The sequence below is a fragment of the Lepidochelys kempii genome, chromosome 15 (assembly GCF_965140265.1).
Source record: "Lepidochelys kempii isolate rLepKem1 chromosome 15, rLepKem1.hap2, whole genome shotgun sequence".
NCBI lineage: Eukaryota > Metazoa > Chordata > Testudines > Cheloniidae > Lepidochelys > Lepidochelys kempii.
Window position 1 is genome coordinate 26,268,612 of NC_133270.1, and position 24,043 is coordinate 26,292,654.

A 24,043-nucleotide genomic window follows, 5' to 3' on the forward strand; every position below is an offset into this window, starting at 1 on the left:
GCTACAGGGGGAAGACTGGTACGGGTTGGGAAAAGGAACTAGGATATGGAGGCAGGGGAGGAAACTGAGACGAGAATCCCGGGGAGGGAGATTAAGACTGGGAGCCACTGGGGTCAGGGAACATAGCTGAGGGGAGAGTGACTGGAAGCAGAGGGGAGAGAGAGGAACCAAGGAGCGGGACTGGGACTGACAAGGCAAGAAGACGGGAGGGGAAGGGGGAGAATCTGGAGGAGGAGCCAGAAGTGGGAAAGGGCAGAAGGAGTCTCACTTAAGAAGACAGATCAGAAGAGTCTGTGCCCACTACAGCACACTCCACTCCAGAGCACAGACTGAAACCCAAAATTCTTGAGTCTCACCATTCCTTCACTTATAGCAAATATCTGTGAAACCCAAGGTGAAGTGTCCTATCCTCCTCTAGTGCTGGTCTACATAAAGGATGACAACCTACTACCGCTATAAATTACTTCATTAGCTAAAGTGGCAAAGGTCTATGTGGTGGATCTAAAGATTCTAACCCTGACAAGACCCATGTTGGTGTCAATACAATGCTACTTGATGGAATTTCTGTTTTTATTACTTGTGGTTTTTTTAAACCTAGGAAATTACACACACACACACACTAAAAGAGTACGAAGGTTGCAAAGTCAAGAACTCAAAAATTAGGAAATGCCAGAATTAAGGTGCCTATGCCACCCTAATTTGGCCCTCTTGTACATATGCATTATGATACAGCTTTCAATTACATGATCACATAGTATTTTAATGCAATTTTTTGTGTATACATATATATATATATCACATATCAACTACTCTTGGCAAAAAGAAATATAGATACTTAGGTTTCAGAGTAACAGCCGTGTTAGTCTGTATTCGCAAAAAGAAAAGGAGGACTTGTGGCACCTTAGAGACTAACCAATTTATTAGAGCATAAACTAATAACTAATAAATTGGTTAGTCTCTAAGGTGCCACAAGTCCTCCTTTTCTTTTTATAGATACTTAGAAGTGCACATTTAGATGAGATGGAATTATATTATTCCACAGAATACAAAATAACAAAAATGTACTTATGTATCTCACTCCTAGCATTGGAAATGAATATAAATTGCATTTCTAACATTCTTTTGACCAAAAGGCAGTCAATCCCAAGTACATATTTACACTTCCTTCAAGAAATTCTATTTCAAGCTCACACATGAATCAATGCACATTTTAACAAAAATTATATTAGAACCTGGGATTTCCCCTAAGAGGCAAATCAATACACCTGACCAACTGTCCAGTGGAGATTCCCTTCCAGACCCCTCCAATGGATCATTTAGGCCCTAATCTATCAGATTTGATTTGTGCCTATTTTACACATCAAAAATTACCTAGACTCTTTAAAAATCTAGCCCCAGTTCTTTACTCTGACAGCCTCTAGCTGTGAATTCCATCTATTGGAAGAAGCTGCACACATGATGTGCTTAGTGTTGTACGAGGGGGAAACAGAATACAGCATCAGTTAGCCAAGTGCCTTCCCACTAGAAAAGGGAAGAGACACCAGAATGATATCAGCAGTTCGTAAGGGTCAGAGAAACTGGCTAGTCAAGTCTGGCTGTTGAAAACTGTTTAAGCTCATCACAGCAGACTGGGGCACACATGCTCCTTCCCTTTGATAAGCATTAAAGTGAGAAAAATTCAAGTCAGAAAAATGTCTACAAATGTTATCATGGGACTCCCTATGTATTCTCTCCCAAACATTTCCAAATCCAGTTCAGAATCCAAAAGATGTTTTTTCTAACCACTGCCTCTGCAAGCTCCACCTGCCAGCTGAAAATCATAGTGCATTCTTTCAATCTTCAGGCTTCACCAGTAATAAAGATTCTGTAACTTATCTGACAGCTTGTTTTTACTGTGTGAGACAGCATAGAACGTAAAAGTCAAAATTGGAAGAGTGCATATCCTGTCATTAGAGGACAGAGTGGGAGCTGGAAACCTTGGGCTCTGTTTCCACCTTTGTCCCTGACTCCCTCTGTGACGGTGTATACAACCACACTGTAGCCATTTAACCTTTCCCTGCCTCAATCTGCTCATGTGTAAATTAAATATAATCATCCTACCCTCCTCCAATGGGTGTTGTGAGGCTTAATGCTTTTAATGCATTTGAGTTCCTCAGATGAAAGACCATATAAGTGAAAAGTTATAATTTTGTAAACATTTACTAATAAGTAAGATTTTGTTGTAACTTACTTAATTCCCAGTCCATCCTTACTTCTGAAGAGAAGGGGAACCCTGAGAGCTTCTCTTTGCACATACTCAAAAGTAAAATCTGTTTGAATATTTGAATAAAAAACAATCAATTACAATGACATTCTCACTTCACACTAGATTTTTTCAAGATTCACCATTTTAATTTCTCTAAATTAAAAGCTCACTATCACTTAAAGAGAACTGCAAAGAGAGTGAACATTTTTAGGTCAAAAGCAAAATCTGAGTGATTGACAATACTCTCCCAGCTGCTCTCTATTTTTCCTATTCACTGATGCACATAAAGCAGAATGCATTCAGAGATTCTCAGTTGTCCTAGGCTGAGAAGCCCTGGTTATGATAAAATGCTGAATTAACACTTACAGAAAATTCACAACTAAGTAACTGCTAAGAGGCCTGGCACATACAGAGCAAATATAAGGATCAAGCTATATATTTGGGTTTTAAGAAATATACTGTTTCTATTGGGCTTTACAGCAGTACAGTGTAAGGCCCTGATCCTACAAACACTTACACACATATTAGTTTACATGTGAATAGTCCCACTGAGTTCATTGGGACTACTTACATTTGTAAAGTTATATGCAGTTTTATTGTAGCCATGTCAGTCCCAGAATATTACAGAGACAATGTGGGTGAGGTAATATCTTTTATTGGACCAACTTCTGTTGGCGAGAGAAACAAGCTTTCGAGCTACATAGATCTTTTCCATTTATAAAATGAAGCATTTTTAAAGTTATGCAGGTGTGTGTCTGCACTATGGATCTTATAATCTGGAAATTTTATTGTAATTTCTGACATAGTTAAGGTGATGAGAGGGAGGGAGGAAATCTCTTTTCAATAGAAATTATTAATTTAATGCCAAAATAACTAGAACACTGGACACAGATTTGGTTGTCTGTACACTGAACACTATCACATTATTATTTCATTCTGAGGATTAAGATGAACTGTTAACGTTTATACGCAATGGTTTGAATGCCATATGTCATACCTGAAACAATGATGCATGTGATTCAGTGACTAGTGAAAAAGTGATAAGCACTGATGGGGGAGGGGTAATAAAGGGGGCTTCAGGAACTCCATAGTCTATTTGGATTCTGCAGCCATAGAAGTGAAATTAAATCTAGAAGTGGCCACACAGCACGTACCTGTGATCTGTAATCCTCCTTCCATAAAGGAGCGTAAGTCCTATGTGTCATCTCTAAAGGATGCCTTGTATATAATAAACATGTAAATAGCTTAAAAATAAAAACATGTATCGTTTGTCTCCTCAGCCATCCAAATGTAACCGTTCTAAACACCCAATCTATACATCATATACATAACCACTTTTAATTGCTTAAGTAATTTAATTATCTAAGAACATCCTTCATGGGACTCTGCACGAGATTTACCATCCTCAGATTTATACACCTTGTGTCTATTTACTATCAGAACAACTGTAAGGGGGTGAGGGAAATCAGTACTAAAATTTCCCCTTCTTACTTGTTTCTTAACCTCTCTTTTTACAACACTTTTCCTCTTTTATTCAATTAACAGTGACAAGAAGTGTGGATAAAGCATCCCCACCGAGAGCTGTCAAATTAGACCATTGTTTATTTTAGTATTATTTTACTAACTTTTAATAATTGCACTTATTTTTAGAACAATCAGAATACAGCTTCTATAATCTATTTTTCAGTCAACTAATGGAAGACACAAAAAGTATTTATCCATTAGCAAAAATATCATAATTTATTAATCAATGCATTAATACTAAAAATATTCATTTGGCTTTAGTAATAAATTAACAAAAAAAAAACCCTTTTGAGTACGGCACTCTACATTCAAGACACAAAATCTGAGTGGGTGAGGGGTGTCAAGGATAAATATTAGTTCAGGAAGCAGACAGCAGATACATAGCATATTACACTAGTGAATAAGTAGCATTGGTAGGCTCTGTGTTCAGGCCAAAAATCACACAGCAGCTTTGCAGCACCTCTGAAGAAAACCTTCAACCCACATTCCTGGCCAGGGATCAAAGAGGTGCTACCATGAAAAATAAAAACAAGGAAGCAGATGATTAAGAATATTCAACCAATTCCATGTGATCAGATATCTTGATATTTCTACTCTCACTCAGCAGCAGGATCAGCAAATTTAATATTTTTGCCTTGGTTACATTCAACTCTTGATTTTATAGAAAAATTAAAGAGGCAAACTGAAAATGGAGCAAATAAAGGTATTTAGAAAGACTCAACAAAGCATTCAAATCTCTTGCAGGGCTGAACAAGTAGACATAGACCAAAACAAAGTAACAAAAGACACTCATTTATTTTCAAGTTCCCTAGAAGGGGAAAAGCTACCCAGAAGTCTCAAAGCTGCTAAGCAAGAGAAATAGTGGATTGTAATACTGTTAGCAAGTAGCAATGAAAGAAATTAAGAATTTTTGGAGAGAAAAGTAGAATCCAATCCCCCTCTGGAAAATTACTGAATATTTTTAGAGCTAAGGAACAGGTGTTGGAGGGGGAGACTTCCCCACAAAATAATAAATTGTCAAGAAGGCAGACATGATTTCCCTCACCACATAAATGGCTCTTCTGAAGCAAGTTAAAAGTGTACATTGCAAGGCTTAGCTTTGAAAAAAGAAGAAAATAGTCTAAATTAAATTAGTGGTTCAATTGCTGTTGCCATCTGATGAGAAATACAGCCAAAGCTAATAATTGGACATTACTGAGATAACTGGTTCAGACGGTGGTGTCCCCAGTGAGGTTGGATTTTGGAAGGAGAAGTGGAATTTGGTGTCATTTTTAGTAATAGCACAGTAAATAACGTTGACCAGTTGCAACAGCAGCCCTCAATCCATCTGATCCCCCTAAGAAACCAATCCCCTTCACATCCCTTCCCAGCAGGCAAGAGAGCTGCTAGCTGCACTGGCTGACTTCGATTATTTATTACTTTGTAGCTAAATCACATAAGCAAATCCAGGTAGTTTGGAGGGGCAGCTGTAATTTGATATATGATATAAACACAAAAAAGTTATTTATTCTAAAACCCCCTGATGCTAGATAACCAAATAATCTCAATTGAATCCCTTGAAACTGACAAACTGGAAGCAAATGGGACCTTGATTCAATAGGGGGCGGAGAGGGAGAAGCTAGAATCACCATGAGGCTGAGTGGGGGCTGGGGGTTTTCTGCGGCTCCTTTCCACGAACCTGATTCCCTAAAATATGGGAAGCTGAACTGAGGTCACGCTAATAGCCTGTGCTGAGGGAGGCGGGAGACATTGGGGTTTCTCTACAAGCTACATCCTGATACACTCATGTCATTGTCAAAGCAAAAAGTTGCACATCCGTGACCAGGTTACATGGGAATGATGCGAGCAGTCCCAACGCCCGTACCCACCTCTGACTACAGAGGAAATGCACACAGAAAAGCATACATGTGTTTATTTCCTGGCTAGGTCCAAGCTAGGGCCCCAGTGTGAAACACCCATCCCTCTACCCCCTCCCCTGCTGCTCGGCCTGGATTCGTCACCGGATTCCCTGGAATGGGGGATGCAGGCGGGAAATACGAAACAAACCACAAACTGCACGTGGAGACACCACCAGCTTCTCTAGAGCAATCAAAGCAAAGAAGAGGCACCCACCCATTCATCCCTGAGACAGCCAGGCATTTACCTTTCCCTTCCATGGCATGCACGAAATTCCCATGATACTTTTGAGTCTTTAATTTCTCCTCCAAATTAAAACTCCTGATGCAGACAATTTCCTCCACGTCCGAGAGGTCCTCATTCTCATCGTATCTCCTTCTACCAATAGATCGCTAGAAAACAAAGCAAATTATATAGACCGGGGTGGGAAGTGGACTTTGGGGAAGGAAAAATGTATCAACGTTGGGGATATTTGGATAAACATGGTCTGGGAAAAATCATGATCAAGGCTGCAAAATTAACAATACTTTATACAACGTGAGCTTGAGTACAGAAGAATCTCCACGCCCTTTCTCCTTATAACACCGTACTAACCCAAAGCACCAGGTGTCTGGCTACAGGAAACCCTTGCACTAATTTTTTTTTTGGAGGGGGGGGGAGAGAAATATCTCTAAACGCCAAACAAGTGAAGAGATTTACACAAATCACTAATTCAAAGCCCAGCACTGCTGCACTTTGCAAGACCGTAAAAAAGTGAACGGCAGGCAGTATTTGTTTGTTAACACATCGTGTTTCCGATCATGTTATTATTTGTGTAAGATATAACTAACTTATTTCGCACAAAATTCTCCATTTACTCTGATACACGCTATTCAGGTTGCAGTATTTACATAATCCAAGTGTTTCCATAGTCACACCGGAAGCCACGAGTTAAAAACAAACTGCATTATTTAACATTATGATTTATTTGCGCTCTCCCCACCCCCCGCAATGATCCACATGTTATTTCTGTTCAGTCACAAGCTGTGCAGTTTAAGGAACAAAAAGTGAGGGGGGAATCAAGGGAGAAAGGGCAGGAATGAGTTAAATGCACGATGAGGGGTGTGTATGGAGTAGGCCCGGGTGAAAACAGCAGAGGCCGGTGCTGCTGTTGCTGCTTCCCCCAGAGCCAGCGTGTAACTTGTTAACAGCAGCCCCTGGTTCTCCGGCAGGGACACAAGGCAGAACCGCACGTTCACACCACACACAACACACTCCGCATGCAAACACCCGCCTGCAGAAGGGAGGGCTGGCTGTACACAAAGCTAGCTCCCTTTGGGGAACCAAATACACCAGCTGCCTCCATTGGGGTTGCTCAAATCCAAGCACTTTACAATCCAGATCTCCCTCTCTCAGTACATATATTTAAAATCCCCCCAGCAGCTAGCCCTAGAAAAACACACACTTCATCAGTACAATCCTTTACCAACAGGAAAAAAAAAAAAAAAAGAGTATTGTCCCACCCTCTCCTTCCCCTCACTTAAATTCCACCCCCTTCCCAAGTGTTTAAGCTGATCTCTTGCAAACTAAGTAGCTCTGCTGCCTACATTTTTACATGCATTTCTCCCTTTGCAAATAATTAAGCAAAATCAATTAAAATGTACAAATAGGAAATAGACAAGCCAGCTACACACCAATCTTCTTCCAGAGTCTTTCTCTGCCTCCATTTTTTTGGAGAGTTTCATCACTTAATTGTCAACAGTTCCTGTCCTGCATTTTTTGGCCCAAATGGGGAGGAGGAAAAACAAAAGCCATCCAGGTCTCTCTAAAGTTTTGCAATTTTGCACCAGCACTTTTTTGGGGAAGGGGGAGGGAAGGGGAGGGGGAGTCGATGCGTTTTGCAAAGTCCTAAGGAACCATTTTCAGACACTGAGTGTGGAGTGGGGCGCAGGCGTCATAATCCCCGGAACGTAAACATTGTTGCCGATCGCGTTCGGGGAGGGGGGGAGGCCCGGGGGAGGAGGCGGCTGCAGGGTGGGGGGGACCAGATTGCACCCAACACTAAAGATCGCTGCTGCCGCCGCCGCTGCTGGCTGGCTGCTCATATTGGTGTGTTGTTGTTAGGTCACGAGTGTGAGCAGGCATTGCACGCAGGCGCTGACTCACTGAGCTGTTTGTTATGGGGAGAGCTGGAGTGTCAGGGGTTGGAAGGGGCTGGAGGCAGCGGCCACTCTGTAATATGAGGAGAAAAGAAAGTACACAGGCTCACACAGAGACTTGCAACCACACACATGCACACAAGACATACGAAGACATTAACAGGTGTACAGATATGCTTAAGCACAGAATATGCACATACGGGGACCTGCATACACATGTACAACACGAGACACACCTACCGACATGCACAGCACTGATGCAGATATGAAAACATACAGAAGACCGATCTATCCTTAGACACATGCACAAAAGATACCGAAAGATGCACAAAATCACCTAGGCTGTACCTAGGGTGCATGACACATACATGGGACCATGCACGTTAGACACATGGAGATAAACTTGCAGACAAGAGGCACAGAGACAGGGTGCATGATTATAAGACATGCATATGAAACATGCTACATGCACAAAGCACACAAAAATGTGAAATGCATGTGAAACTTATACTCAGAAAAAAGTCACACATAACTCTCTCTGCAAAACAACATCAACCCATGCCTGTCTCCACAGAAGTTTGCTTTCTTAAGGGCTGATCAGTGGCAATAAAGAAAACAAGGGAAGTGCAAAAAGCAACAAGTTACTCGCTTTCATTTTAAAAGGAATTGCACTAATGTATTTAACGTTTTCTTTCAGGTGGGCATGTGTTTTTTTAGAAATTGCTGCCAGTTACAGTTCTGTAAACCCTGGAACTCAACATGCTTGTCCTTTGGGAGAGGGTTTATAAAATTCATTCTGGGTTTGGAAGGTGTAGTCTATATCAGTGGTTCTCAAACTTTTGTACTGGTGACCCCTTTCACATAGCAAGCCTCTGAGTACAACCCCCCTTATAAATTAAACATACTCTTCTATATATTTAACACCATTATAAATGTTGGAGGCGAAGCAGGATTTGGGGTGGAAGCTGGCAGCTCGTGACCCCCTGAAGGGTCCCGACCCCCAGTTTGAGAACCCCTGGTCTATATGCTGCTACAAAGGAAAGAAAATTACACAATAAAAAAAGATGGGTTTTATTTTAGGAGCTCTGTTTCAGTAGCATCTATTATTTTTAGTTCTCGCTGGCTTTATTAAAATACTTTTATGAGATTGAAATACCCTTTTTGTAGCAGAATGTATTTAAACAATTTCCTTACGTAATAAATTATTTAATATAGGCTACTAAATAGCTGTCACAGGAAAACAACTTTCAAGTAGTATTGAACTAAGATAGATTGGAATTTCAAGTAGTGCTAAAAGGCTCCATTTCATATTAACAAACTTAGGACCCATTCAGCCTTTGGCAGGTTTCAGAGTAGCAGTCGTGTTAGTCCGTATCCGCAAAAAGAAAAGGAGGACTTGTGGCACCTTAGAGACTAACAAATTCATTTGAGCATAAGCTTTTGTGAGCTACAGCATCCGATTAAGTGAGCTGTAGCTCACGAAAGCTTATGCTCAAATGAATTTGTTAGTCTCTAAGGTGCCACAAGTACTCCTTTTCTTTTTTCAGCCTTTGGGTTTCCGGGGCTTTAGGAGAACTGCTTAATGCTAGGATTGGTAAGGGGAACCAGTGCTTTTCACATCTAAGACACCAATTCAAATCTGGTTTAGGTTGATAGTGATCAAAAGTTATTACTCTCTGATGGCAGTTTGGAAGTCTGTGTAAAACAAGGTAGATATTTTGGATCAGTTCCCAGGTGTCCACATTGTTGTACACTGAGGAATTACAAATATCTTAAGTGACATTTCTTAACAAAATGCTTAACCTTTATCAAAATAGAAAAAAAAAGAAGATTCCAAAGAGTAAGGGATCTAAACAACTGTCATACCAGTTTAGAAGCCAATAGAAACCTCACAAGCAGACAGCAAGTTGTATTTCTGCATAGCTTTGTTCCCAGACCAATTAGACGAGAAAATCAGTTGCAATAGCTTTTTGTTCTTTATTGTTTCTGTGCACTTCTATACAACAGAACACAGTCACTCACATAGACTCCTGTTTAGCCCCTCTGCATACAGAGTCAGTTAATTAACACTTTAATTGATAGATTAAAATATTGTGCAAAACATATAACTAACACATCACAAAGCCAACATCATAGGCCTTGGTGGCAGTCTCATTAGAAAAACTGAAGACTCAATGAACTATGGCAAATGGCGAGAGGAAAGACTGTTCAGATGTGGCTTAGAACTCATGAGAGCCAGGTTTAATTCCAGGATCCATCACAGACTTCTTGTGTGATGTTGGGCAAGTCACTCAGGCCCACATCCTCAAAGGAATATAAGCATCCAACATCCATTTAAATTATTAGGAGGTAGGCGCCTAAATACCTTTGAGGATCCCTAACAGTCATTGATTTATTTGGAGTTAGATACCTAAATACCTTTGGGGATCTGTGTTTAGTCTCTTTTGAAAAGCTCCTATCTATAAAATTAGGTCTTTCTTGCCACAGAGATGTTATGTGGAAGAATACATGAAGAGTTGTGAGGTGTTGTGATGTTTATTATATATCAATATGCATGCTTATCTATTGCCCCCTTAAAATTCCAATCCTGAAGTTGCATGCACAGGCTTAATTTTAAGCCAGGAATACAATGGTTAAAGTTAAGCATGCATTTAGGACTGGGGCCAGAGTAGTAGAGTACAGGATAAATAACTGTAATTAGAGAATCATCAGGAACAAATCTATCAATCAATTAAATAAATAAGTCCCTGTTACAAAAAGTCCATCAATAAGATACCACAGAGACAGGGGGGAAATTTTCTCTCTCTCTTTTTTTTTTTTTTTTTTTCAGATCAATATAATCTGGAATTCTTGGCATATCAAGCAAACACAAACACACACCTACAGAGAAACTAGAGCACATGTTACTAAAATTCTGGAAGTAAAGATGTTTCAGAAGTATCAAAGTCTAAGTCTGTGGGCTTCCAGCATCAGAACATTGATATTTTTTAATCTTATATTGAGACAGAAATGATTGATTTTAACATTTCATAACCATGTTTTATGGTTCATCATATCAACTAAATATTTTCATAAAAGACTTGTTCTGTTTCTTTTAAAAATATATATTTTACCAATAAAATAATATTTTCTTCACTTTGTGTTATAATTAATCAAAAACTTGGACCCAAAAAGGAACTGGACATTTATATGAATGATGAGAACATCAACACTTGCCTTAGATGGAATAACAAAAATTATAAGTGGTATTAAACCTCATGGTGAGGAAGCATTTCCCGTCCGGGCAGGTTATTCCTCTGCAGGGAGAGTGTTGGCCCCTTTTTCTGACCACTATCAACCAGGGTACTGGATTAGGTGGACCATTGGAACAACAATTCCAATGTTCCTTTACAAAAATAAAACAAACTAGTGAATGTATTCATATGGTCATGGGGTGGCTGGGTTGTTGGGAGATGGGCTACAATTAATCTGTTTTTGTTAATGTTAGTAACATTATTTATAGTACCATTATGTGCACAATGTGCTACATCCTATCCATGTTCAGGTGACAGTAAGAGCTGGAGCTTTAAGAAAAACACCTACTATCTCACAACTCATGATAGAATCATGAAAGTTGTCAATGCTATGTTTACTCAGGCTGTGTGTGGGACAGGGTGAATTTCACCCTTGTTGAGCTCATAGGGAAATTTGTTTCCTGATAAATAGAATAAATTTTGCTAAAATCAGATCCTTAAACCTTTTTCCTTTCCTCATAAACTATGGACTACCTGTCAGGCATCTTAGCCTGGATGGACATGAAAAGCCAGATGTTTAAACATTTTGCTGCCCTTGGACATTATGTGAAAAGATACTTCTGTGGCTCTCTAGCCAGACCAGATCAATGCAGGGGTACCAGAACAGGGAGGCCAGGGGCCCATGGCCCTCCCACTTTTCACCATGGGACCCTGACCCCTTACCCTCCTCTTCCCCCTGAGACCCCACCCCCTGGCCAGGCCAGCAGCTGGTGGAGCTCCACCCAGGAGCCCGGGCAGTTGTGGCACGCGCCAGCTCCCCAGAGCTGCCTGTGCATCTTTTACCATTGCCGGGCTGCAGCTCCAGGCCCTGCCCCTTGGCCAGAGCTGGGTCGGGGTAAGAGCTGTGCAGGCAGCTGTAGAGAGCCTGGGTCCCTCCACCTGCCCTGGGCGGGGGGCCCGAGGGGCGGGGACAAGGGCTGGGGGCTGCTTTTGGCCCCACCCAACTCCAATGGAGCAGGACAGGCTCCCCAGCCCCACTCTGGCTTCAGACTTGGCTGGGGGTGGGACCTCCAGGGGAAAAAGAGGGGCCTCAGGGGAAGGGGTGGGGCAGAAGCCCCTGGCCCTTCCACTTTTGGGAAGGCTCCGCCAGCCCTGGATCAATGTTTTTCCCACTTAGGAAGCTCGGTGATTGCAACTTGAAGTTACATCCCACATCTTTCCAAGGAGGGCTGCTCTGCATGTCTACACTTAGAAGCTGTACTGATACAGCTGTGCTGCTGTAAGAGCGCTCATGTAGCTGTGTTATCCCGACAGGAGAGAGCTCTCCCCTCGACATAATAAAACCAGCTCAACGAGTGGCAGTAGCTATGTTGGCGGGAGAGCATCTGTGCACGAGTGCTTATGCTATCAAAACTTATGGTGCTCAACAGTGTGTTTTTTGCTGACATAAGTGCTAGTGTAGACATGGCCTTAGACTTATCACTGCTTGAGACTGCTGACAATCCTTTCCTCATCTGCCTATTGAGTTTCTTACCTGTTATACTTTTTATGCAAAACCTTCCATTTTAATTTCCATTTTGCACCAACACAGTTTTCTTCTGTGACAGAAACAAATAACAGAAACAAATGGAAACAACTATTTGCATATTCAGCTAACAATATACTGTAGAAAAGCTGCTATGCAGAGGGTGGCATGAATGCGTCTATTTCTGTGCCGAATACTGTACCTCATTAAGAATGCTGGAGGGTTACAATGGTTCATCCCTATTCTAGGGCATACAAAAGTACATTCATGGCACAGAATTAAAGGTGCACCTCTGCAATGGGATGTTCAGATCTTTCAGTGCCCTCAGGAAGGAATCCTGGAATTCTATCCCTATTGTGCCCTTATGTAAAGGCCCCACTACATCAAACAGCAGCCTGGGCTTTTATGCATTCATTCCCAGAAAGGGTTCAGGGTCAGCTGAGGGAGGCACCTCCAGCTGAGAGTGAATTAAGTACAGCTGACTCTAATTAGCACCTCAAGAGGAGGCTGGGATGGAAAGAGAAATGCTAGGGTTTATAATGACCAGCAGTTAGGAAAAGAAGTAAAAGAACTAACTTTGTTGGGTTTGTCCTTTCCCAGTTGGAGTTTATTGTACATAGGCTGGAGGAAAAAATGTAGGTAGACAGTATTATAATTTTAATACTTTGGTTAAAGTAAAAGATGTTTGTCCTCTAACAATTGGAGATCAAACTAAGTTTATTTTAAAAGGCCAATGCTAGGGCTTGTAGGGATGTGGTGGTGGCGGCGGCTAGGTCTTGTAGGGTTATACATATAAACTATATGTTTATACAACTATACATATAAAATGATGGTGTCTAAATTAGCTGTTACCACTCAAGAAAGAGATCTCAGAGTCATTGTGGATAGTTCTCTGAAAACATCCACTCAAAGTTCAGCAGCAGTCAAAAAAAGTGAACAGAATCTTGGGAATCATTAAGAAAAGGATAGATAATATGACAGAAAGTATCATATTGCCTCTATATAAATCCGTGGTACACCCACATTTTGAATACTGCGTGCAGATGTGTTCACCCCATCTCAAAAAAAAAAATTGGGAATGTTCAGAAAAGGGTAACAAAAATTATAAGGGGTATGGAACGGCTGCCATATGAGGAGAGATTAATAAGACTGGGAGGTTTCAGCTTGGAAAAAAGATGATTAAGGGGGGATATGATAGAGGTCTATAAAATCATGACTGGTGTGGAGAGAGTAAATAAGGAAGTGTTATTTACTCCTTCTCATAACACAAGAACTAGGGGCCACCAAATGAAATTAATAGACAGCAGGTTTAAAACAAACAAAAGGAAGTATTTTTTCACACAACTTGTGGAACTCCTTACCAGAGGATGTTATGAAGGCCAAGACTATAACAGGGTTCAAAAAAGAACTAGGTACATTCATGGAGGATAGGTCCATCAATGGCTATTTGCCAGGATGGGCAGGAATGGTGCCCCAGCCTCTGTTTGCCAGAAGTTGTGAATGGGCTATAAAGAATGGACCACTTGATGATTACCTGTTCTGTTCATTCCCTCTGGGGCACCTGGCATTGGCCACTGTCAGAAGACAATATATTGGGCTAGATGACCTTTGGTCTGACCCAGTATGGCTGTTCTTATGTTCTAACGGCTATGCGGGTGGCTTTTTGCTGTTTGAAAATGTGGATGTGATATATATGAACATGCATTAATAGGCTGGGGAAATGAAACAAGACTGCTGCTTCAATGCATCAGTGTGCAGGATTATTGTATGTTTCAATACCTTTCCTAGTTAAGTGAAATGTAAAAGAGGGAAAGACTAGAGAGACAATGGACTAAAAGCATTCTTGTATATACCTAAAATCACAAAGGAAGTAAGCATGTTGGCTTTGCTATTTTAACTTTCTTAATTGCATTATGTAAGCTAAAAGTATCACTACAGGCAATGGAAAACATTTGTGAAGTTGTGTAGTAAACACACACAATTCTGCAAGCAGGATAATGCCCAAAAATTGCACCTAGGGGATCGAAAATGGTAGTAGACAGCCCACTTTGAATATAACTTCTAAACAGAACTAAAGTCTTGTTTATCTGAACAATTATTTTATTTTTATTATAGCTCACAGACCTATAGTAAGGAAGTGTTATTAGAACAACTGACAGACTTAACTATTCTGTAGTTCAGAGGTGCTGACTTCTGCTGGCTCCAGTGGGTGCTTGGCCCCACCCCACCTCCACCCCTGCCCTGCCCCCTCTCAAACCCCTTCCCAAATCCCTGTCCCGGCTCCACCTCTTCCCTGAGAGCGCTGCGTTCCCGCTCCCTCCCAGAGCTTGTTACGTCGTGAAACAGCTGGTTTGCAGCAGCAAGTGCTGGGAGGAGAAGCGGGGACGCAGCGCGCTCAGGGGAGGAGGTGGAGGTGAGCTGGGGTGGGGCAGGGAGCATGGTTGCTGGTGGGTGCAGAGCACCCACCAATTTTTCCCTGTGTGTGCTCCAGCCCTGGAGCACCCACAGAGTAGCTGTTTTCTTCATGCTATTAATTTCCCCTTTCCAGACATCATTAGTCCACTTCAGATTTTTGCATTAGCCTCATACATTAGAACACAATCATTTTAAAATAAATTTATTTTGGGAAATGGAGCCTAAACTAGTGATTAACTATGCTGCTTTAATATTTTATGGTTCAACCAAAACCGTGTGCACTTACAAGTAAAGCTACTAAATAATCTTATTATCTATATGTGTAGAGCTGTGCTCTTTCATAGGCTTTGAGCACTGATCCCAAATATATTTTTACAGTTAAGATTCCCCCACAAACTAAACCACAGAGCCTTAAAGAGCTCTTGTTTGAAGAGGTGGGAGAGGAAACATTTAAAGCCTGTTGGTTACCAGCTTTCTAAGTAAGGCATGGTAGTTCATTTAAAATCTTTACGTGGGTACTACTTATGACTTTGCAATTAGTTGTCTTGAACAATCCCACTACTGCATGTTGAGAAATACTAAAAATGCTCTTTGTACTTGTTTTCTTTGCATGTGTGCTTACAGACTTAAAAGACAACTGAGCAAAAAGTAATGTTAATACTCTTCACTTATACAGGGTTTATAATCCAAATGGATGTGAAAGTTAGATATGCACAGAAGTACTGAGATGCAACCCCCTCTGGGGTGGAGGGCAGCAACCAACCAATGCATAACTTGTGGCACAAGAGTGGGGCGTAAGACATTTTACAGGAAAAAAACCTTAAGGGCAAACCATACTCTTACAGGTGCTGTGGGGGCTTTAATGATCATATACAGCAGACAAGACCAAAAGACCATGTCTCGCCAAACTAAATATTTGATTGATTTATTGGGAAAGGATGAAGGGCTGGGTCAACTCTGCTGGGCTAGGAACCTGTAATCCCGGGAAATGTGATCTGAAGCTTCAAGTTACCAATCTGATTTCTCTGATTTGGTAACTTTAAAATATGCAGTACAAATTAAATAAAAGGTATAATAATGGTCATGTTTGTATGGACTCCATCATTGTCTTTTGATATATAGCTAAATTAATGAACTTACAGATCAGGAGAAGCATGAAAAGAGGAACTAAGAAAACAAAATGTTTAGGTCCTGATTTCTTGTGTTGTCACTTATGTGTAAAATGATACCAAATCAGAATGACAGTATTTTTACACTCTACACTAGTGTGAATAACAGAAGATGCATGGGGTGGAAAATCAATCCCTCGGTGCCTTTTATAGCCAATGCAAGTAAACCAAATGTAAAATAGCTTCTGCCTTTGGGATGTGATTGTCCTCTCCCGTGTCTGAGAATAGAAAGCAGAGCCATCCTTACCTACTAGGTGCATTTGTATTCTCAGGTTCTTACTTTAACTATGTTAGCATATTTCTTTTTCTCACTTACACCTCTGCATACCCACACAAGCTCACTGTGACACAACGAGTACCTTTATATTAAGACCCAGGATTCCTGAATCCCTTTTGTGGGTGCGTGACCTTTGCCAAGTCACTTCACCTCTCTGTGCTTTGCTTTCTCCTTCTATAAAACAGAAATAATAAATAATTATGCCTTACAAAAACAGGATAAGCACTTCAGGTGAAAAATGCTGTTTAAGTGCTAAATAGTGTATTATACAAATCGCCTATGCATTCAGAAAAGGTATTTGTCAGGGTTCCCTCCCCACTCTGAACTCTAGGGTACAGATGTGGGGACCCGCATGAAAGAACCCCTAAGCTTATTTCTATCAGCTTAGGTTAAAACTTCCCCAAGGCACAAATTCTTTGCTCTTGGATGGTACGCTGCCACCACCAAGTGATTTAACAAAGAATCAGGGAAAGGACCACTTGTAGTTCCTATTCCCCCAAAATATCCCCCTCAAGCCCTTACACCCCCTTTCCTGGGGAGGCTTGAGAATAATATCCTAACCAATTGGTTACAAAGTGATCACAGACCCAAACCCCTGGGTCTTAGGACAATACAGAAATCAGTCAGGTTCTTAAAAGAAGGCTTTTATTTTTTAAAAAAAGAAAAAATCACCTCTGTAAAATCAGGATGGAAAATAACTTTACAGGTAACAAAAGATTAAAAAAAACACAACAGAACTTCTTCTAGGCTTAGTTCAAAGTTACAAAACACAGGAATAAACCTCCCTCCAGCAAAGGAAAAATTCACAAGCAGAACAAAAGATAATCTAACATGCCTTGCCTGGCTTTTACTTACAATTTTTGTAATATGAGAGACTTTTAGGATGGTCTACAGGAGAAGGAGTTTTCTGACCTGATGCTTCTCTGCTTCCCAAGAGAACACACCAAAACAAAGCCTCCCCACCCCAAGATTTGGAAGTATCTTCTTTCCCCATTGGTCCTTTTGGTCAGGTGCCAACCAGGTTATTTGAGCTTCTTAACCCCTTACAGGTAAGGAGGAATTCTAGGCTACCCTTAGCTTTATGGTTATGACAGTATTTAATACATAAAGGCAGGGCATTGAGACCTTTTGCTCAGTCTTTGGATGCAAGATCAAGTGAGGAGTCCCAGAATTATTTTGGAAGCTGTTCCTCACAACATAGTCTGCAATCCCTACACAGGAAAACTGCATGTGTGGGGGGTGGGAATTCCATTATTTGTTAAATTGTTATCTTTGGACAGGGACTGTCAGGATGTTTATACAACAGCTAGCAAATAGGGCCTTGACCTGGTCACTCTGTAGGCAAAACCACAATGTGAATGCTTAATAAGATCATTGAACAATACATTGTACCTCAGTAATAGTAAATGTGGTGATGCATTCAATTTTAAAATCTTACTCAGTTTCACTATAAACAATATGCCAGATTGTAATCATTCCATGGAAAGTACTATACAAATGCAAATATTAACAAATTGTGAAGTATTTCATGAGAGTTTACCTCATAAGAGATAGGAAGTAAGCCCATTTTACAGAGGGTGAATGGCGAGTCACAGAAATATGACTTAGAGTTGTGATTCCACAATAGACACCTCTCCCACTCTAGTGACTCTCTACTGATTTAACTGAAATCCTAAGGACAATCTCCGAGTAGGCTCCCTTGTACATTCCTCTTAACTTAATAAGATAGTATTGACAACTCAATGATCAGTAGACTTTTGGCTATAGAATAATCTGTATAGCAAGAGTGGGAATAGTTTAATCAAAACATAGAAAATGTACACTACTTATTCCTGGGATATGTTCTGTGATATTAACAACAACAACAACAAAAAAGTTCAACATTAAGCTGGAAAAGCATTGAATGGAGAAATTCTGGTGAGGATAGCTTTTATAAGAGAGACTCAAAGAAGGGGTGGGGACAGACATACCTGTTCAGTTGACAAATGTGAGAAGTGGAAAATCTCAACATCAACATTTATTGTCTGCTGCACTACAGTACTTACTGATTCTGACTTATCTGCTACCAACTGTAGGGCACAGAAAATTTCCCAAAGGGTACTTAGGTGTTACATTAATTTTAAGTGGAAGCATGGGTTAGGATTCAGGTGGTTACATCTTAGAATCATAGAATGTCAGAGTTGGAAGGGACTTCAGGAGGTCATCTAGTCCAACCCCCTGCTCAAAGCAGGACCGATCCCCAATTAAATCATCCCAGCCAGGGCTTTGTCAAGCCTGACCTTAAAAACTTCTAAGGAAGGAGATTATGCATTGCTATAAATGTAAAAATAATATATTTTACCAGAAGGTTATAAAATACAGTGAAAGGAAGGTGGCCTGGTGGTTGGACTTCAACTGCCAGTGCTTGGAATGTTGGGATCAGAAGGTTCCATGGCAGTTGGAATTTGGCAGTTGAGTTCAACTGCCTGTGCTGGAATATTAGAATTTGCAACCCCTGTCCCCAGTCTGCAGTGCCAGATTGGATTTGAAAGTGAGGAAAATATCTGGATGTTTAATGAGGGGATTAATTTGACCCAGTAAGTCTAGAATAGGGAATGTAAAAGAGTGACGTAATGAAGATTTATGGTACATCTACATTGCACAAATCTTACTGCACTGTGTAGCATACAGACACTACACATGCCCCTCCCCCCCCGCACTGATATAAATAGCAGTGTAGACAGTGAAGCACTACTTAAAGACAGGTTTCAGAGTAACAGCCGTGTTAGTCTGTATTCGCAAAAAGAAAAGGAGTACTTGTGCACAGGCCTAAACCTTGTTGGCATATACTCTACGAGGCTCTCTACACCCTTAAGCAGTACCTCCCCCATTACACTGCTGTGTTTAGCAGAGTTGTATCCTGCTGCTGGATTCTTTCCCCACTGCAGGGAAATGCACTGGGGAGTGGTTGAGGAAAGGCTCCAGAAGCTTCCCACTGCCATCTGTAGCTACACACCACAGTAGGTGTGTCTACACTGCAATTAAAATTGTGGCTGGCTGCTGCCAACTGTCTCAGGATAAGGGGCTGTTTAATTTTGAAGTAGACATTTGGACTGGGCTGAAGCCCAGTCTCTAGGACCCTGTGAGCACTATCACCTCTAAGCTGTGCGCATATGCGCACGCGCATAGATATTAAACCCCACGCAGACGGCAAAACACTGCACGCACTCTGGCTTTTTTTTTTTTTTTTTTTTTGCTTTGGCAGCAGCACAGAAGAAATTTTTTGCGCACATGGCCTGTTGAAAATTAGAGGGAACATTGCCTGTGAGGTTAGAGGGTCCCAAAGCCCAGGCTTGGGGAGCCCTGAACCTCTACACTTCAATTAAACAGCCTCTGAGCCTGAGCCCAGCAAGCCTCAGTCAGCTGGCACAGGCCAGCGATGGGTTTTTAACTGCAGTGTAGGCATACCAAAGTAGACAGTTTGCTCTTCACTGCATCGTGTACGCTCCCCATAGCCTATATGCTGCTGCCAGGGGTGTGCAGTATAGACATAACCTTAGGGTGATTTAAGCACTCGGTAGTAAACAAAATAAGCCATAAATAAATCAGAGGACAAGGACAACCCACCTAATTCCCCTGCCAAGCTCATCTCTGCAGCTCTAGGGCCACCACTTTCCGACAAAGCGGGTATTCACCCCCGAAAGCTTATATTCCATTACGTCTGTTAGTCTATAAGGTGCCACAGGACTCTTTGCCACTTTTACAGATCCAGACTAACATGGCTTCCCCTCTGACACTTTCACAAGCGGCTACTGACTGGATGCCCAACTTGAGCCACTTTAAGCCTTTTTTTTTTTTTCCTCCCAGAGCTCCCAAAACTCCACTTGAAGATGATGGAGAGACAGGTGAGCAGCAGCCCTGTTCAACTTAAAATATCTTGAACCTGACTTTCAGACAAACCAAGGAACCCAAAGTCAGTGACGCACACACACACATATATAAACAAACTTCCTTGGACTGGGTGGGGAGGGAGCGAGGGGCTCCAGCCCAGGTTACCGTGAGCAGAAGGAGGGAGGCCGGGGGGGACTGACGGGCAGGGGCTCCAGCCCAGGCTACCCCGAGAGGAAGGAAGGGAGGGAGGGAAGAATAGAGGCGCCAGCCTGACTGGAAGGGGGACAGGGGAGGACCAGCCCCTCAGTCGGCGCTGACCTAGCCGCAAGGCCCAGCCTCTGGGAGTGGGAAGGGAACTAGTAGGACCTACATCGCCCGGCGCCGCGCCGCGCCGCTCCCCTCACGCGGAGGGCGGGGCAGCCCGCATCCGGCAGGAAGGGTTAGGAGTCGGGGCTACGCCATCGAGGCGTGTGCGCGGCGCCCAGTGAGGCGAGGCGGGGCAGCGGCTGGCGCGTGGGCTCGCGGAGCTGCGGCAGGGGTCGGAGCGGAGCGGAGCTGGGGCCGGGGGGTGCTAGGTGCAGCTGCTGGCCTATCTCTGCAGCCGGAAGGAAAGGAAGGAAGTAGCAGCAGCAGCAGCAGCAGCAAGAGGAGGAGGCGGCGCCTCGGGATTAGCAGCCGGGCCAGGCGCCCTCTCTTCGCTCCTCTCCTCACCCGCTCCGCTGCGAGCCGCCGCGGCCGGAGACCATGAGCCTGAACGAGCACTCGATGCAGGCACTGTCCTGGCGGAAGCTCTACCTGAGCCGGGCCAAGCTGAAAGCCTCCAGCCGCACCTCCGCATTGCTCTCGGGGTTCGCGATGGTGAGCGCTCCCCTCCTTCCCGCCTGCTGGGCAGGCGCCGGCCGCCGCGGTCTTCTGGGGGAGCGGGGGCAGGTTACAGGTAACCCGGGGGGCAGCAGTGCCGCTGGGTCGGCCCAGCGTACCGTACCCTGCAGGGCGGCCAGCTAACTCTTGGCTCTGGTGCCCCCAGTGGGTTTATATTCCCCTCTGTACCGTAAATACCGCCTGTGCCCGCCCTTTGTGTTATCAGGAGCTAAATCTATTAGGATGCGCCGTTTACTTGTTCCTGGACGACGTGTGATGTGTCTGCCTCGCCCTCTCTGCGGACCCGGTCCCCATCGCGTTCTCCTCGCATTCCCCAGATAAATCACTGGCTGGGTGTCTGGTCCCCCATTTAAATGGGACGTCTTGGCTCAGGTGCTTCCACCTCCAATGAGTTTGGGAGAATTGAACCCTGAACTGTCAGCACCAGCCTGTGGCTCGCTCCCTGGCTGAAGTTAAGCTGGAGGGGGAAGAATTTAGTCTTTTGTTCATGAAGCAGGAGGTGGTTTGGAGGATGATTCAAACGGTCTAGAAGGATTTGCACAGCAAATGTTGCATATCACCATTTTTTATTTTGTGATTTATACACTGGCTTCTTCCATAACCCACTTTCTTCCATCTTTGGTTTACTAACACTGTCCAAAATGTGTAATTATTTTGCTCCTGGGTTTTATTATTCTGCTGGTTGGCTTACTGACTGCTTTGTCTTCCTTGCCATTGATCCAAAAGTGAGCACATCTCTGGAGTATATTATTTCCAGGTACAGTAGCTTCTCCCAGAATGGGTTCATTATAACCAGAATATAATCCATGTGTTCCAGTGCATTGAAATAATTCAGGACTTCCATTCCCCTTCACTGTAAACTTGGGATTCTGCATATTGTAGACTGGGACAACATTGAACATATCTTGCATCTTACAAAAATAAAGCAGTTTTCCATAAACAATTTCTCCACAAAATCTTGCCTGCATTTTTTCAGGCTGATTTTTGAAGAAAAATGAGTTATTTACATACATGCTTTGAACTGGCTTTTTTTTAATGCCACCTTGTTCATTTTCACATGCAATGTTAGTATTAATTGCTATACCACTGCTCTTCATTATCAGGTTATGGCCCTGAAATTATATAAACAACTTCTACTCCTGTTGGCAGTGGCAGTTAAGGGCACAGTGCTGAGTACAGAATCAGGCTCTTGGACAATGCATCATCACTGTACTTAACTTAGGCTGCACAACTGCAGTACTTCAGCTACACTGCTGTAGCATTGACACTTATTACCACAATGGAAAGGTTCTTTTCCATTGCTGTGTAGTAAATCCACCCCCTCGAGAGCTGGTAGGTAGGTCCTTAGAATAACTCTTCTGTCAATCTAGGATGTCTGTGCTGGGGTTTAGATCAACTAAGCAGTGTAGCTAGGGTTGACCTAGGCCTAGTCTACACCTAAAGCTTAAGGCCCCAATCCTTTGGACTTACACATGTTCTTAACTTTACACATGTGAGTAGTCCCATTGACTATACCACTGTTTCAGGACTACTAATGTGCATAAACTTAAGAGCATGAGTAAGTCCTTGGAGGCTTGAAGATCATGTATCTTTAGGTCCAGCTTATAGGCATCTTCTCCTACAATCATGTACATTAAGTCTCCCATCCTCTAATTTGTTGCATGGATTGCTGTGCCCCATGTGGATTCCTGTTGACTTCATGGGGGTTCTGAGCTAGTGCAAAAGTCTTACCGCACACAGCAAATTGTACCAGAATCTTTCTATTTTTGATGTTTTTGCTAGAGCCCATTTCCTCTGTGTGGTTTTAAATTCATTTGGATTCACTGGATAGTATTAGAGTGCTGTCATTCAAGAAGTGGAAAAACTGCTAAATGATTTTTAAATCTGTTAAATAGCCCTAATACCTACTTCACGGCTCTCAAATAAGAAACACAACTGCATTTGCTTTATCTTATTTCATTATAAAGGAAAACTTCAGTGTAAAAATAGTACTTCTGTATCCAGTATTTTCACCACTGTTACATGTAATGCCTAAGGTTGTTAAAACTGAAAGAGACTATCTCTTTCTCTATGTTCATTTTCAGCCATTTGATAGAATTTTGTGTATAATCAATTTTGCTGCTTCCTCAGTCAGTTTCACTGATTGTGTGGTTCTTTCACATAGCCACAGGGAATAGAAAAATATTTAAAACACGCACACTGTGAGACTCAAGGGCAGATGTAGTGTCTAGTCTACTTCCTAAATAATAAAAACCTGACTAGAACTAAATTTGACTGTCCCTTTAACTGCCCATTATGCTGGTCATACGGGTTTCCAGTTGTACTCCTGAATCTTATTTTTAGGAAAACCATGGCTTTTTAAATAGTAAGAAATTATTAGGGGTATGGAACGGCTTCCATATGAGGAGAGGTTAATAAGACTGGGACTTTTCAGCCTGGAAAAGAGATGATACAGGTCTATAAAATCATGACTGGTGTGGAGAAAGTAAATAAGGAAGAGTTATTTACTCCTTCTCATAAAACAAGAACTAGAGGTCACCAAATGAAATTAATATGCAGCAGGTTTAAAACAAACAAAATGAGGGGTTTTTTTCACATGACTTGTGGAACTCCTTGCCAGAGGATGTTGTGATGGCCAAGACTATAACCAGGTTCAAAAAAGAACTAGATAAATTCATGGAGGATAGGTCCATCAGTGGCTATTAGCCAGGATGGACAGGGATGGTGTCCCTAGCCTCTGTTTGCCAAAAGCTGGGAATGGGCGACAGGGGATGGATCACTTGATGATTATCTGTTCTGTTCATTCCCTCTGGGGCACCTGGTATTGGCCACTGTCAGAAGACAGGATGTGGGGCTAGATGGACCTTTG

The 24,043-nt window shown here is 42.3% G+C and overlaps 2 protein-coding genes across 5 annotated transcripts in view; one reads left to right on the top strand and one right to left on the bottom strand.

The window, feature by feature from the left end:
* Positions 1–7,718, bottom strand: part of KDM2B (lysine demethylase 2B) — a 176,010-nt gene extending 168,292 nt beyond the window's left edge. Inside the window, exons 1-3 of one of the 2 annotated variants that reach the window (XM_073313300.1) lie at positions 7,339–7,718; positions 5,913–6,057; positions 2,231–2,309 (exon numbers count right to left, since the gene is read on the bottom strand). In XM_073313300.1, coding sequence (XP_073169401.1) covers positions 2,231–2,309; positions 5,913–6,057; positions 7,339–7,389 — 275 coding nt within the window. In that variant the 5' untranslated portion in view covers positions 7,390–7,718. Of the gene's footprint in view, positions 1–2,230; positions 2,310–3,399; positions 3,464–5,912; positions 6,058–7,338 lie in introns of those variants that run through there. The other variant, XM_073313301.1, reaches the window with a different exon arrangement.
* Positions 7,719–20,632: 12,914 nt separating this feature from the next.
* Positions 20,633–24,043, top strand: part of LOC140898831 (calcium release-activated calcium channel protein 1) — a 32,202-nt gene continuing 28,791 nt past the window's right edge. For all 3 annotated transcript variants that reach the window (XM_073313313.1, XM_073313315.1, XM_073313312.1), the window contains exon 1: positions 20,633–21,150. In XM_073313313.1, coding sequence (XP_073169414.1) covers positions 21,037–21,150 — 114 coding nt within the window. In that variant the 5' untranslated portion in view covers positions 20,633–21,036. The remainder of the gene's footprint in view (positions 21,151–24,043) is intronic.